We start from the raw sequence: 15,657 nt of genomic DNA, 5'->3' as shown, positions 1-15,657 counted from the left end.
GTGAACAAAAGTTCGACCTCGAAGCCAAGCCAAGGAGCTCCAAGAGCCGGCGCCGAAGCCGACATCAAACACGAGGTGCAGTGGCATTGTTAATTGGTCTATATTAGTCCTTAATCAAGGATTCGAAAAGGAAGGCTGTCCATTTGGGCGAGGTGAACGATGATGAATGAGTGTAGAGTGTCAAGTCAAATGTTGGGTATATCCACATGCCGCACCTTTGATCTGGAGGGAGATAACCTCGACATTGACGAGCCGGATGTTTAGCTTGTTGGCACACCACATATGTAAAATTGCTGAATCAAGTTCAACCGCTGGCTCCCTGAATAGGCGCGACACGAAGAGGGCTTCCTTGGCTGCTTGTGATAACAATTTCTCCAGCTTCATAGGAATATGTGCGCTTCACCAGAGTTTTGGGTCACCGCGCAAAGCAGTAGTAAAGGGTCGACAATTCGATATTTTATGTAGATAATCCTGATACGCTTACATAGCTGCACAATTTGCGATGGACGTGGGTGGAATCTCGTTGAAAACTGCTTTGGTATACGGTTGTCATTTATTACTTTGGGGCGTAGTCGCATTACCCCAGAATGACGCCCACTTAAATTCGATTCATAGTTCCCGCCGCCTCTATCTCTAGACGGATGATGCTGTACTTTTTTCTCAGCTCAGTCCTCTTCTGCGTATTCTGTAAGAGCTTCACTCTCGAGTCCACCGGCCCATATCCACTCGGGTTCGTTTTGGTTCCAGTCGAGGTACGCAACGCGCTAAGTTAGGAAGTCCCCCTCCCCCTAAGACCGAAGGGACTAGCTTGCTAGGGTGCTGTCAATAGTAGTTTGGTCATTGATTTGCACTTATACTTCAGCTGGACGCTAATGCTTCTTAGTCTCTGGCCAGACGCACAAGCGCGCTGAATGTGGCTTTTCAGCTAGGTAGCCCAAGCACAAATGGGGAATAGTTTAATTAGAATATAGACGAGTTCGAACAATAGCTTCAGCCAAAGCTGTACGGATCCGTGGATCGCACGCAGATAGGAGAATGGGCCGTTATGTTGAAAGATGCCTTGGTTCTATTAAATGCATGTTGGCGAACGCCTGTTTACCTAATCACCTTTCAGTTTACTCTTTTACAGTTTCTCACCACATTCGCTTCAATAAACAACCGACTCCTATTCGTTCTTTGCTGTTTGATGATACTGAGATTAAACATGGGCTTCATCACTTCTCTTCTGAGGGTAAGCCCTCTGCTAGGGTTTCTTGCCAAAGCTTCTCCGATCTCATCCAATTATGCGAAACCAAGCTATTGTGAGTGTTGCAGGAACGAGTGTACAACGGCAGTAGCTGATGGTCCTTAGGCACAACATATCAAAGCCAAGGCGATGAACTCCTTCTTTCTATGTCTGCCGCAAAATGCTATGTGTATAAAGTTTGCTCCGCCGAGTTGGCATCATACTCCACTTATCCCGTTGCGACTGTCACGACGACCTCAACTATATTGTGAGACCCTCACTGACAGGTCTCGAGGACCCCTGCTGACCGATACAGCAATACTGTTACGGCCACTACTTCTGATGTCACCGGCACCGAAACATTCACAAATGGTGTAACTGAGACCGACCTCACTACCATCACCAATGTACATACGCCAGCAGATGCAACACTTACTAGCCAAGCAACAGCTATCGTGACAAGTTTCACCACTGATGCAACCCAAACGTCTTTGAATACTATCAGCACGGAAACCATCCCAGAAACAACAACCGCCATTGTTACAAGTGTTTATGTCACCACAGTTACGAGCTATACAACCACGGCCACCGTCTATGTTACTGCCGCGACTGCAACCGAATTTATCACCACAATAGAGACCTCGACGACACAAACGACCGATCAGGCCACAGTAACGATTGGTGAGGTGGTCACCACAACAGAGGTTCTCAGTATGACTCTCACATTCTCATGGTTTGACCTTGACTAACTCTGCCTCCAGCCACTACTCAAACATCAGTTATCCTAGAGGTCGTTTCTACCACTACGACAGTCTTCGCCAATAAGAAGAGAGCCGCTACAACATCAAGTGCGGACAAGAAGGAAGACTGGATCTCAACATATGGTGCCGAACAATTCCATAGCGCTTGTGCTTGCTTCGTTGGCTATCCCCAATCGGCTGCGACTTCCACTGCAAGCGTTCAGACATATGAAACGGTCTACACCACGATCTACACTACTGTAGACCAAGCTGCCTCGGTAACAGTCGACCAGTCCGCGACAGCTATCAAGACTGCGACTCTGGACGTGACCGCATCTCAAGGTACAACGGTTGTGGTGCAGACATCCACATCTACCACCATCATTTCTGTCGAGGCCACCGTGACTGTTGGCGCTACAGCTACGACGACCGCCACCACCACCGAGACAACAACGACGGTGGTGACATCGACAGCTACCGACAATGAGATCTCGACTGAAGGTGAGTGAAGCCTGGTACAGTCATCTGATAAAAAATAGCTGACTAATACCCAATAGTGTCGCCGGTCACCGCAACGGAAACGTCAACCCTCACTCTTACCACCTCGGTAGTAGACGAAGTGACAGTCACCAACACGGTGTTCAGCACGTCCACCGTTGAGATTGACACCACGACGACCGAGGCGGCCACGCTCACCTCGACCACCACCTCGGTCGCCACACTGACCACGACGACCGCCGTCCCCACAGAGACGGCCTACATCACCATTGGCTCCGGCCCAAGAGCTGGGAAATACCTGACGGTCGTGAACCAGTATGTACAGTTCGCCAGCAGCGGCACCGGCCCCGAATTTGTCTTCGACACGGCCACCGGTACCATCACTCAGGCGAGCCAGCCCGATCTCACGCTGCACGTCCATCAAGCGAGCACTAGGGTCGGCGTCTTGTACTTCGAAACCGCGGCATCTGCTGGTACCACGGATGCCGCCGTGACGTGTACGAAATCCAGCTCTGGCGTGCTGAGCTGCCAGACGGCACAGGGTTTTAACCACATCTACAACTGTGGCGCTTATCTCTACATGGCTACTGCGACTTGGGTCCAGAGTGGATGTGTTGACGTCAGCCTTATATTTGCTTAATATTAGAGCCTGAGACGACTTGTGTATGACTGGCAACTTATAAATGTGGAAGACGCCTTGAAAGATATATCGCATCAATAACATATTTTTGTTAAAAAGTATGGTTAATATAATTTTTAATCAATTTATTATATAATGAATATTATCAATATAAAGGAAAAATTAAGGTCGAAAGAGGAAACAAGAAAACAATTTACAAAATAAAATAAAATTCATGATTACAGTTCGTACAATATGAGCTTCAAACTTCATCCTCTAGGCTTCAGATGTACATGAAGCTCAAACCGCAACAGGTTCATAATTGATGACGAGCATCCCTTTTCGCATAGCGGTATGCTCATCCCACAGTTCTGGTAATATAACTTTTGGGATACACCCATTACGGTACCTGTGTATATGATCATGCGTCAAGATGCAACGCTGGAAAGTGATGATAAGTAAGCACCCTTTGTAACACATTTGTTGTTACTACCAAAACATACGAGCTTAGTTGACCATTAGTCCTAGATATTGAAAAGGGCCCCATTGCGCTCGACACTGAAGCTTGGTCTGATCTGGAGAGAACACCTTTTCTCAAAAGCGACATGGCCCAGAGACCGTCTGTGCGTAGCCCTCAGGTCTGTCCCTACCTGGCATCTTGACCGTGAGACTCTTCGAGGGCGTTGGGCTCTCCGTACCTTGTAAGGAGATGGGGATTCTGGAGAATTACCATAGCGTAACCCTGGCGCAGGCGGTAGATGTAAAGGCATCTGGGACGAAAGATAGCTCACCTCTTCAGTGTCGACCTTGGGCCAACTTGGATTTTGATAAGTCGCGATTGGCTGTCGAAGCCCAACTCCATCGATTCAGGATCCCCTTTGGTCTACAACTAGTGGGACCCAGAAATTTGATGTTTTCCATGCCGCTGAATTGACGATGCGCATATTTTTTTTTATTCTATTTTCAAAATCCCTGGAGATACCGGCCCAGGTGTATCTTTGGTCTGGAAAAGTTATGCCATCAGTTACTATGACAGAGTTCTCTGTGAAATGACTTCACCTTGCAGGAGGTATTACTGGGGAAATGGGCTACATCCAGGGGCGAATGGAGCGTGTGAGCTCTCTTGGGGCAGAAGGCGGGGGACACAGCAGGCAAACATACAGTATCTGAAGTGAGTCTAGTGGGCAAAGATCCCGATTAGTTCACTCTTCATGCTTAATAAATGGATGTACACCTCTCTGTTGTTACATTGGTCGTACCTATACTATATAATCTTCCACCTCAATTGATGAGAAAGTCTCGGGGCATCATACACGAGTGGCTGCCTAACCGTGCGCCTACCCGATTTGGAGACTGTGTGGCATTGTGCTCGGCAGACTGTGCACAGCAAACACAAAATGCAGTTTCACTTGTGTAAAGGCGGACCGTTTATGCCGGGCGATGCACAAAGTACACAAGTGGAGCAGAGATAGAACCACAAATTTTGTGTAATGCCAAGAGTTCATGCGGAGCTTGTGCAAAATGCATCAGGAACTATGCAGAGCACGCACAACACGGACCAGAACTTGTGCTCACTCGATCCGGTGCACTGAGCTTGGGCCCAAGAGTTGAGCCAGAGCGAAGTGACGTCCCTCCCTAACAATTCCCGGGCAGACGTCAGCCTTGAGCGATAGGCGCAGTCGCAACGGGCAGCCCCTCCACACCCTGTAAGTTAAGTTAATAACTACTAACTTGGTACTAACGTCGGTAGCGAGCAAGCACCTGGACAGTAGGCAGCTCAAAAGACAAGCCTCGCGATACCTTTTTTTGCTCAGCAATCGAACACAGCTTGGAAGTACCTAGAGCATCGCCGACTCTTTTCGGTGAAATATCCGCCATCATGCCGGTAAGTCCCAATGCTCACGGAGAGCCCTCCTCACCCCGCGGCTGCATACATGGAACGAGCACCAGATGCACCACAACGCACGACGATAGCTAAACACCGCCTCGCCCTGCAGGCCTACAACTCCATGTTCAACGACGACCCCAACACCCCGCGCATCATCGGCAACTTCCCCCTGCTGCCCCTGCGCACCAAGACCCGCGGCCCGGCCTACACCCTGCCCGCGCCCGCGGAGGCCCTGGCCGCCCACGAGTCGCCGGACCCGGACTCGGAGTCGTACGACATCCTGGACGAGGTGCTGTCGCTGTTCCGGGCCAACACCTTCTTCCGCAACTTCGAGATCCAGGGCCCCGCCGACCGCCTGCTCATCTACGGCATCCTCTTCACCAGCGAGGTCCTCGGCAAGATACGCCCCACCTATGGCGTGCGCGAGGCCCAGAAGGAGGTCCTGAACACGGCCCTGGACCTCAACTTTGCCATTCCCGGCGACCCCGGCTTCCCTCTGAACCAGGTAGGTGCCCCCTTGGTCTGGTAGACGAGATACGCGGGCGGAAGTGGACGACCGCTTGGGTTGCGATCCTATGACGAGTTGTGGGGGCGGTCAGGGGCTAACCGGACGGCACAGATGTTCGAGCCCCCACGAGACAGACAGGACGCCGAGCAGTTACGGCAATACCTCGCCCAGGTGCGACAGGAGCTGGCGACCAGGCTATTGGCAAGAGTGTACGAGGAAGGCGGCGACGGCAAGCCGAGCAAGTGGTGGTTAAGTTTCACCAAGAGAAAGTTCATGGGCAAGAGCCTGTAGAGGCAGACCAAGGATCTACGGGAGATTGTACAAAGACGGGAGGCAGTTCCGAACAACAAGCCGCCCACAGGGAGCACCGGGAAAGGTCAAGCCTCCAAAGAGCTTGTGCACGATAGAAGAGCTCTATTCAGGGGTATCAATGAAGTAATGCCATACCAGCAGCCGGTGCCACTCTAGTAGTCTATGATGCCGTGGGATGCGCCAAGATGCTATCTGCCACTTTTTTCCAAATGTGCAACCACGGCTTTTTACTCGCCGACCTTACGCTTCTTGTTTCGAACGCCTTTGCCCCGCGCCTCTACTTTGCCCTCGGCCGGCTTGACCCTCGATGCTGTGAAGACATAACCGTCAGCACCTCCCTTACTGGTCATGAGAGGATGTGTCCGGCCGGGCAACACCTGCCATTTCCGCACTCTGCTCGTCTGCAACGCGGCGCCTAGTATCAGGGTCGGGTTGAGAGGGAACTCCTCGGACCCCTCCCAATTCTCTAGCTCTTCCAAGGTCCGGCCAACAGCCTCCTCCGGCGGGTCTGCGATCCAAGCTCCTCTTTTGGCTATGCTGTAGCAGTCGACCAGCTTGGTCAGCTGCTCCACGTTCTGGGAGTAGATGGCGATCGGCGCACCGCCAGCCAGCAGTGGGACGGCATGCTTCATGATCGAAATCGGATCCATCGTGCTTGCAACGACCAGTCCCGAGAAGCCGCCTGCCCGTGCAGTGTCCACCACATGTCGAACACGGGCCCATCGGCGTCGCTTGCGGTGATAGTTGCCTCTCCGGTTCGTCTTCCAGGTTCGGAGTTCCTCGGGCGTTATCGCTTCTGGCTCTGCCGTGTATGTCGTGTCTGCGGCAGGATCCAGCAGTTGAAGCCATGAGAGCGTCATGAGATTCCTGGCTAGCGGGTGGGAGAGCGGCTGTGACGGGTTCGTGATATCGAAGTCGTAGTATTTCAGCAGGCTGAGGTTGGGTTGCGAGTTGGGATGAACCAGCGTCAACGTGTTGGACTTGGCGTAAGGCACGCTCAAGTCGTCTGCGCGCCTCCCGGGGCCGGATGGGTACTTCTTGGGCGCGACATCCGTTGGTCCGCGTTTCTGCTTTTCCGTAGCCTGTGATTGTGCACCATCGGTCTCCTCGGTCTTGGCCTCGACATCCTCAGCCTCCACATCAGCGTCCGCCTCCTCGTCCTCTTCTCCGTCCTGCTGAGATGTTGCCTTTGGTCGGTGCTTAGTGTCCTGTAGCTCCCTCGCGGAGTTTCGTTGCTGCGGATTCTTATGTGCCTCCAGCCACGCCTCCAGCGTTTCTCCCTTGTTTTCAGGCGGGTACAGGATACCCGTTCTCTCTGCCATGGCTGCGACCAGAAGACCTCCAGTATCGTCGATGACCAGGTACCGTCCCTGGGTATTGTCCGCCTCCTCTGGATCGGCCCCACCATCCTCGTGGCTCTCCTTCTCGCGGTCCTCTCCGCCCCAGTGCACATTCGCCCAGCAACCCAGTAGGCCCAACATCTCCTCGCGCATCTCCAGGATCTTCTGCGAGTCCTTCTCTTCCAGCAGCCAGTGGTCGAACAGAGGCATGTCCAGCGGTAGCACGCAGAACCTGCGTATGTATTTCTTGGTCTTCAAGAGCTTGTACTTGGCGAGCGAGTACTCTGTCTTCTGGTCGAGGGCGGTGTGCGAGAGCATGAGCTTGGCGATGAGGTCCTTGCCGGCGCCGGCGCCGCCCTTCTTCAGCGCCTCGATCTCCTCCATGCTCAGCGTCTGGGTGGCCGAAGCGACAGCCGCCTCGTGGAGCACGGCAGCCTCGTCTGTTTTCGCCACAACGGCGCCCGACTCGTCGACCAGCGTGTACTCGGCGCTCGACGGTAGGGCGCCGTCCTCGCCATCTTCGTCGTCCCCGTCAGCTGCTGCGGCGGGCGAGCCGGGCGAGGAGGACGAGCCGTCGCTGGAGGTGAGGATGTCTGCGTAGAGTTCCGACGCGGGTACGATTCGCAGCCGGTTGAAGTTTTCGGGCTCGCGCTTATCTTGCAGCTCGTACGTGAGGTGATATGGTCTAGATATGATCAGGTTGCTCGGGAATGACCCATACTTTCCAAGCGAGATGGTACTGTGGGACCACCACGATCAGCGAAAACGAGAGCATTTTTAGGAATCACGGAGGATAGCCTTACGTATTTGGTGTCACCTGTAGCACCCTGAGCGTCCCATTGGGTAACTTAAGGGCCACCCAGGCATTGGGCTGCACGAGTGAATGCATGGTCCTTGTCGCGAGGAAATAATGCTGCAGCGTGTAAGTTGAAGCAAAAATTTTGAGCCCTCTCTGCTCTGATTGTCGAAATAAAGTTGTTCGCGCTAGACCCCGCTGTTACTTTAGATGTGGGGGTGTCGAGAGCATTGGTCTTGGCGTTGTATACTACCTTCCATGCATTGTATGCTACCGTAGTCTCGCATCAACTCTTAGCTCGGCGTTGGCTAGTAGTGGCGGAGAAGAGAGGCCCATATGCGGTTTTACTGTCGATAATTTTGGTTTCACTTGAAACATGTGTTCATGCCTGCGTGATTGATGTGTATGCCCAATGGTCTTCTTACTCTTGCTTGACTCAATATTCGCTTTCGATAAAACCCCAACCCAGTGTATGTATAGTGTATTGACTAAAGTTAAAATCCTAATTCTATCATTACGCCATGGGTATTGAACCGGAACGCCACTTCACTTCCAAGCAGCAACGAAAGAATCGCGTAACAGAACAAAGGAGAGGGTCATCAGGCTTTAAATACAATCTTAGTGCCTGTAATCAGTAAAACGTGTTGAGTCGATCATCGAGGAGTTATCGTTCCGTTGGAATCCCAGTGGCAACCTTTCTTCTAGTTGGAGTCGCTCTTCCCATGGACGCCGTTTGTCTTGGGCGCACTGACGTTCTTGTCGGCGCCGCTGCTCATCTCTCCAGCGAGGCGGCCAAATTGCCACTCAGGGAGTGTGATGCCAGTTTGCTCATTGATTGTCGTCATGAGCGGTGGCAGCATCTGGTACACATTGCGCATGGTTGAGGTGCTGTCTTGCCCGGCGCCCTCCCCGGCAGCACCAGTGTTCCACACGCTGATCTTGGGCTGCAGGCCGCGGATAGCCTCAGCATTGGCGCGAGCGAGCTCGACGTACGTGCCCTTCTCGATCATCATAAACTGTAGCAGACCAGCCGGTCCACCGAATGCTTGACTCATCCTGGCATAAGCCTCGGCCATCGCCATCGTACCCTCGGCTTCCTTCAGCGTCTCCTGGAGACGGGCTTCGGCCTTCTTCACTGCTGCTTGTGAGTAAGCCTCGGCGTCCGTCTTCGTCCTATAGGCCGCCGCATCAGTGGCTTGGGTCGTCTTTTCAAAGTTGGCTTTGGCGTCGACAGTGATCTCGTATGCCTTGGCGTCGGCAGCTTGCTGCTGAGACTCTCGTTTGATCTGGGCCTTTACCAAGTCGGTGGCTCTCAGGCGCTCAAGCTCGGCTGCGGCACGCTTGACTTCGACTTGCTTCTTCAGGTCCTCATCTTTGGATTGTGTAGCACGGGCAGCCTCAATCCGGGAAAGTTCGACATCCCGGTTCAGGTCAGCCTCCTGGGTCTTCAACTTGGCCTCAGCACGTGCACGTTCAGCATCTCGTTCCGTCTTCTTCACGGCAGTCTCGGCGTTGATCTTGGCAATTTCCTGCTCCTGTCTACCGTGCCGTTCGGCCTCACCAACGTTACCCTTGAGCTGGGCATCAGCAACATCAATACGAGCCTGGTTGGTGGCACCCTCGTGTGCTTTCTGTGACAGCGACTGGAAGTAGGTCGAGCCAACCGCGTCCTTCAGCTCCTTGACATTGGCGTTGTAAATCTTGAGGCCAAATTGATCAAGTTCCACTTGAATGTTACGGAAAATTCGGCGTTTGAATTCTTCGCGCTCGGTAAAGATCTCCTCCATGGTCATGGATGAAACCAGCACACGAGTCTCACCTTCGATGATACCTTTGACAATCTGTTCGAGTCCATGCTTGTCGACGGACTTCTTGTTGTTATCTGAATCAGCCAACAGCATAGCAAACTTCATAAGGGCATCCCCGCGGTCCTCTTCATCGGCCAAGTTGGCGGGATGGCTGCCGGCAGAGGATGCTGTTGCATGCTTCGGTGCCCCTTTTGAGTTGGCACCTCGAGCATTGACATCCGGGCCGATAGTGAAGACAACAGGCAAGAGAAACTGCAACTTTTCCTTGGTCATAGCCTGGAGGTTCATACCATAGTCATGAGGTTGAACACTATAAACAGATTAGCTCAACGTAGGCGATCTCCGTGCGGTAATACTAAAGAAATCTCGGGTATCAATTCTCGGGGCAAATCTTGAGAAATTCCCCTGTGGACATCATCTTGTGCTTATAATTTTGCCAAAGAAGAGAGTCGTGGCTTACCTGAAGCGCTTACACCTCTGGAATGGAAGTACCCAAGCTGTTTTGGTGATATGGACATTTTTAATGCCCATACCAGTGATGGCCAGATACTCATCGGGAGCTGCGATTCTGTAAGACATTGTGACGAGGGTGGTTTGATTTGAGGTGTGTTTAAAAAGGTATTTAGGCGATGCAAGAATCGGGTAAACGTGTAAGAGTGTAGCGTCGCAAACTCTGAGGATGATTGGAGTTGGCTTCTTATAGAGAAACGATCGTTCAAGCAGTTGCTTGTGTATGAGCAATAAAATGGTTTGAGGTTTCCACGGTAGAGCTGCTGTGCCACGATCTTGTTAATGGGGCTTTGACGTGAAGCCTGCAAAAGTATGCCCAAATCCCTAAGTGCAGTCGTCGGTGACTCCGAGGGGTATATGTTTGTGTTATGATGTCAAGATTAGGAAGGCTCAACTTCGTATGATAGTCGACTGACAACTCACAATCAGGAAAGGACGAATCTCATGCCCGTCTTACCTCCCCTTTTGTATACTACACGAAACTCCATGGCAACAAAGATCTACAGGGCTGACACAATAAAGCACATGCTTGGTATCTCAGCCTTGAGCTCATTTGCTATTGAGAGTGGAGTTTGATGCATGAAAACGCCTTGGGGGCTGTGTACCTTTTGGAAGTCACGAGTGTTCCTATGTGTTCATACGGATCCATAGTTCCATGGATGGTAGACTGACACACTCCACTCAGAGCTTCTAGCGCTTTTCTAGCGCACCTTCTGCGCCAATTCCTAAGTGGCAACCAACCCTAAAGCAGATCGTTTTAGCGATCATGGTCGACAATCCTACCATGAGCTTTCAACAGCAGCGTTTCATTCCTGGTCTTGGACGAAAACATTGCGGGAACTATGCTCGGTTATAACGGATCGAACGGCGCAACATTCTTTCAACAGACTAGGCACGTCCAGGAAAACAAGAGCTGCGCCAATTCTTGACTATTGGATGGCTCTGCCGCCTGCTGAATCACAAACAGCAACCTTGATGATTGCTCGGTGTCCCAAGTGGGCAATCCCTTAATTAAACATTGGTAAGGACAACTCTCACAGCCGCGACAACAAGGACATGTTTTGAAACCCAACCGTTTCGATTCTACGTATAGCGAGAATGCAGTTCAAGATGAGGAGTTCGTGCGGCCAAGTCTCCGTACATAATAACCTCATGTCACTCGACGCACCCCGGATGCACCATACCATATCCGTGGGTTGTCTGACCTTATTTCGCCACATCACATAACATAACGGCGAGCACCTCTGTCAAGTATTACAAGTAGTTGCCACAATAGTGCCGATAGACTGCCAGTATATTGCCCCGTGTCTTGATGGCATCGATTCTTTGGTTGGCAAATGTTAGTCGTTCTTGGCTTACTTGGAAGTTCTACTGCCTCGGTGCCTAATCAGGATTCTTTCGAATCGGGCATCGTTCGCGCTCGGCCACTTCCTTCAGCGGCACATTACTGTCTTGAGAGTATCCGCCAGGTCCTACTCAAGGCATCTCCAACTACAAATTCAATAGACTTAACTTACATCCCGCAAGTCCATGCGCTTCAACGTCGTTGATGCCAAGCTTTCCACAAAATCGGCCTAAAACTGCAACTAAGGTAAGCACAGCCACTATGCATGGGAGATTTGTTCACCGCGCCCATACTTCTGGGGCGTCTTAAAAACGAAATCCATTCATTTCCGAATTTGGTTTTGTCCATCAATCTGCCCAAGACTTGGCATGATCAGATCACAAGGCTGATGAAGAGGCGTAATAGTGGCCTTGTAAGTTAGGTTGACTTCCAGGTTGACCGTCCGTCATCTCCATCGCACCATGTTTCTGAGACCGAACCATTGACAATCGTGGTAGTGTTATGGTTTCTGTCAATATTGTTGCTCTCGTAGAATTATTACGTTCATCACGACACATTCAGAATCACTTTCTAGAAGAACTTGCCAAGTCATATTCACTATTAGCTTGTTGGCATAGTCGTCCCCGCCTGATCATCTGATACTTTGCCTATCAGCACCCGAAAACTATACCAAGCTTTTGCCAACTTTATTCCTATGAGGGCTCAGACGCGCCTCCCAGGTCTGTTTTGAATTTCGGCGCTCAACCAGCATCGTAGACGGGTTACTGCTCTACAGATATTCAAGCATCAGCGAGGAGCGACGAGAGCCACCATTTTCTAGCGACAATGGGTGATCAAGCACCACCTCCATACTCCTTGACCGAGTCTACCTGTGCAGATTCCTCTTCTTCGTCCTCACAGGTGAACCCGCGATCTCTTACGTCATATCTCAACTCCCATATTGCAGCACTCCCAAATCGCATAAGGCAGAATCGACAAGCCCGTAATGCACAACAGGTCGAAACTGATGTATGGATCTTGGAACACCTGACACCTATCATCGACTCGTTCCTCACAGATCTAAGCGCTCATCGGACAGCGCCGGCATTGGCCACGTTGATCATGGTTCCAAACAGTGCTGTGCCTACGGATGCTGTTCTAAGTGGGATTGAGGATATGTTCAAACGTCAAGATGAAGTAGGCAGAATCTTCAGAGTCGACATACAGCAAGAGGAGAAGAAAAATATGGACTCTAAGAGCCCGGCATCGTTATCCACCGGGAAGGAAACATCGAGTTACCGAGAGTTCACGGATTGGGGACGATGGGGCGACTCAGACCCCGTTTCTACAAGACCTTCGGATATTTTATGGTGGAAGGATGAAGAGCTCGCGCGGCGTCTGGCGTCGTACCTACAACCTCCGAGCAGACCAAAACCAAAAGCAACAGCTCGAGGTCCAGTACAGGCCGCCGCGGAACGGTCCATACCTGCTGAGAAACCGAAGAAAGGCTGGGGTCTAGGCTGGCGGCGTTCGAGTACCTCCACCCCGAACGGAGACTCGTCGACGGTCTCACTACCCGTATCTGCCGATAACAGCAAAGGGCGTCGTGGCACTGTTGAGGGAGGTGATGTAGCCGGTGCTACTGGAGACCAGCGGGACAGTGGTAAAACAGCGGAAATGAACGTCACAACTGAAGAGTTGGCATTCCGACGCGAGAACGAGTTTGGTATTTGGGAGAGTACTAGTGGCTGGGCTCTAGTAGTTACCGTGAAGGTGTACTCCTAGTCGAGTACCCTTTAGCCTTGCTCTAATAGAAGAAAGTGTCGAGAAGTTCTAGTTGTGATACTTGAGTGGATAGCGCGCCTCTAAACATTAGGCCAAGTACTTGGTGTGACACCCCCCGTCTGATAAGGGTGGGCATAGAATACGTCTCCCGGTACACCTTGACTGGTGTAATGCGAGACCCCACGCTTCCGTTTCTTGTGAAATATCCGGCGAAGGGCATCTGACATCCTCTTGAGCCAGCGCATGGTCTTTTTTGTATGAGTGAAAGTGCTGGATGTAATGGATAATCTGGATAGAAAAAAGATGTGCCGTGAGTAGTCGTGTCGTGGCTAATTACCATAGAAGAACAGAGCATCTATTTGGCGTTCCCGAACGCCAGAAAATAGAATAGATTTATAGAGACACACTAACACGAGTCAGCAAAAGTCGTCTTGGCTACCTCGTGTCTTCATCACCCCCTTCCAGATGTCAGCCGCTCCATCCCAACATCAACAGCGTCACTCCTCCCCTCCTCCCCCATCACCGACATCCGTAAGCATAGGTACATCTTCACCGCCGACGAGGGCACCGATGCTCACCGCCGAGACGCCTCTGGCGACCTCTAGGTCCCGCTCCTTGCGGCGCCCCCCGCCCCCACCGCCGCCCTTGCCGATGGCCACCCACAGCGCGCTGCCGACCACCATGCCGCACCCCGCCACGCTGGCCCAGCCCATGGTCTGCCCGAAGACGAACCGGTCGAAGCCCGCGGCGAACAGCACATGCGTGTAGATCATGCCGGCGGCGCGGTTTGTCCGCTCCCGCGCCAGCCCGGCCGTGAATAGGAACTGGGTGCCGAAGCCGCAGACGCCGACGAGGAGGAGCAGGGCCCACTGCCGCGCGCCTGCGGGCAGGGCGAACCCGAGGTCCGGCTGCCCATAGCCGAGTAGCGGCGCCAGCGACAGGGTCGCGGCCGACGCAGCCGTGCACGCAGCGCCGAAGTAATTGACGCTGATGAGCGGGTGGGCGCGCGGCCCGATCGCCCGCAGCGCCGTGATGGTGATGGCGGCGCCTACTACGCCCAGGAGGCCCATGCCGATCCCGCCGAGGCGCTCGGCCGTCGTTGGGTCGTAGTCGAGGCCGATGTGGGGGGTAGTGGTGTTGGCTGTGGTGGTGGTGGTGGTGGTGGTGGTGTTGACGTCATCCGCTGCAGGGACGTGGTCGTTCGGGCCGGGAGAGGAGAAGAGCGATATGGGTTTCATGATCAGGACGACGCCGCCGAGGGCCAGATAGCTCGCCAGCTGCTCCCGCCTGGTGAAGGGCTCCCCGAGGAAGACGCGGCAGAGGTAGCCGGCGACATTGGGGGCGAGGAAGCTGATGACGGTCGCCTCGGCGAGAGGCAGGTACATGATGCTGGACCACATGCCGTAGAGGCCGACGAAGCCGGCGCAGGCGCGGAGCACCAGGAGCCGGCGGATCTCCGGGGGGCCCCAGGGCGCCGCGGGCACGTTCCGGTACCGCATGTAGGTGAAGCAGCAGACCACGGTGGCCGCCATGCGGGCGAAGAGGATCTGCATGGGGTGCAGGCCGTCCTCAACCTCGAGCAGGCGTGCCGAGAGGTTCATGACGGCGCCGAAGAACTGGGCGCAGACGATCAGAATGGGCCCGCCGTTGTGTAGCCACTGTGACGTCAGAAAGGATCTCACGGTCGCGGTGAGATCTCCTCCACGCCGTGGCGTCGCTGATGATGGCTGGAAGAAAGGTGGCGGTCCTGGTGAGAGTCCTCTGGAGGATCCCTGTGGTGTAAGTCGTCCATTTTCCGAAAAGGGGCTGATCGAATATCGTCGTAGGTCATCAGGATCCGGAAGATCAGGCGCGTTAGAGTCAGCCTTTCCGGCTTTATGGATAATGCTAGGGTGAATGTCTAGGGATATTTTATCATTTTCTTGAAGTTGCCGCTTGGTCTGTGAAGTATGTGGTACAACTAGGGGTGAAGACATGATGACTTATAGCCATTACAAATGGTTTGTATATGGAATATATTGAGGGTGGACAGTACGAGACACTTGGGAAAGTCCTAGAAAAATGGTCATCTAACTGCTATGATTAAAACATACAAGATATGAACCAGGGACTTTGAGTAAGAAGACACCTTGACAACTGAGCCAGAAAACGCAAAGTCTAGCAAGGAGTTAGCTATAGCTGGGCGAGAGGGAGAGAGAAGGAATAGCACAGCAGAGGAAACAGCAGAGGAAACAGCAGCGGTCTGGAAGAGCAATAATCACATCACTGCACGCAACCTTCTCTAGGTGGAATCATCTACTCGGC

General features: G+C 52.6%; 6 protein-coding genes across 6 annotated transcripts; 3 read left to right on the top strand and 3 right to left on the bottom strand.

Annotated features, from left to right (window-relative positions):
• Nucleotides 1-1,204: 1,204 nt before the first annotated feature.
• On the top strand, nucleotides 1,205-3,103 carry BKA67DRAFT_654586 (uncharacterized protein; the record flags this gene model as incomplete). The annotated part of the gene is made up of 5 exons (XM_046106582.1): nucleotides 1,205-1,301; nucleotides 1,352-1,493; nucleotides 1,542-1,936; nucleotides 1,987-2,466; nucleotides 2,523-3,103. The coding sequence occupies 5 exons, from the start codon at nucleotides 1,205-1,207 to the stop codon at nucleotides 3,101-3,103; spliced, it is 1,695 nt and encodes a 564-aa protein (XP_045960471.1).
• Nucleotides 3,104-4,708: 1,605 nt separating this feature from the next.
• On the top strand, nucleotides 4,709-5,893 carry BKA67DRAFT_149254 (actin-related protein 2/3 complex subunit 3). Its single transcript, XM_046095105.1, has 4 exons — nucleotides 4,709-4,788; nucleotides 4,833-4,967; nucleotides 5,080-5,475; nucleotides 5,590-5,893. Exons 2-4 carry the CDS (start codon nucleotides 4,962-4,964, stop codon nucleotides 5,767-5,769), a joined length of 582 nt encoding a protein of 193 aa, XP_045960470.1. The 5' UTR covers nucleotides 4,709-4,788; nucleotides 4,833-4,961; the 3' UTR covers nucleotides 5,770-5,893.
• Nucleotides 5,894-5,929: 36 nt separating this feature from the next.
• Nucleotides 5,930-8,050, bottom strand: BKA67DRAFT_551342 (Gcd10p family-domain-containing protein). The gene is made up of 2 exons (XM_046101734.1): nucleotides 7,934-8,050; nucleotides 5,930-7,869 (listed from the first exon to the last, which is right to left on the bottom strand). Exons 1-2 carry the CDS (start codon nucleotides 8,017-8,019, stop codon nucleotides 6,018-6,020), a joined length of 1,938 nt encoding a protein of 645 aa, XP_045960469.1. The 5' UTR covers nucleotides 8,020-8,050; the 3' UTR covers nucleotides 5,930-6,017.
• Nucleotides 8,051-8,627: 577 nt separating this feature from the next.
• Nucleotides 8,628-10,313, bottom strand: BKA67DRAFT_531519 (uncharacterized protein; the record flags this gene model as incomplete). Its single annotated transcript, XM_046099393.1, has 2 exons — nucleotides 8,628-10,044; nucleotides 10,195-10,313. The coding sequence occupies 2 exons, from the start codon at nucleotides 10,311-10,313 to the stop codon at nucleotides 8,628-8,630; spliced, it is 1,536 nt and encodes a 511-aa protein (XP_045960468.1).
• A 2,101-nt stretch (nucleotides 10,314-12,414) lies between these two features.
• BKA67DRAFT_531518 (uncharacterized protein) lies at nucleotides 12,415-13,353 on the top strand (the record flags this gene model as incomplete). Its single annotated transcript, XM_046099392.1, has 1 exon — nucleotides 12,415-13,353. One exon carries the CDS (start codon nucleotides 12,415-12,417, stop codon nucleotides 13,351-13,353), a length of 939 nt encoding a protein of 312 aa, XP_045960467.1.
• Nucleotides 13,354-13,997: 644 nt separating this feature from the next.
• BKA67DRAFT_496530 (uncharacterized protein) lies at nucleotides 13,998-15,191 on the bottom strand (the record flags this gene model as incomplete). Its single annotated transcript, XM_046097037.1, has 1 exon — nucleotides 13,998-15,191. A coding segment is annotated over one exon (1,194 nt), but the record flags the coding sequence as incomplete, so codon positions are not given.
• Between the last annotated feature and the right edge of the window lie 466 nt (nucleotides 15,192-15,657).

Source organism: Truncatella angustata (genome assembly GCF_020726525.1).
Source record: "Truncatella angustata strain MPI-SDFR-AT-0073 chromosome Unknown BKA67scaffold_2, whole genome shotgun sequence".
NCBI classification, from domain to species: domain Eukaryota; kingdom Fungi; phylum Ascomycota; class Sordariomycetes; order Amphisphaeriales; family Sporocadaceae; genus Truncatella; species Truncatella angustata.
The sequence above is the reverse complement of the archived record's forward strand: the minus strand, read 5'-3'. Positions and strand labels throughout refer to the sequence as shown.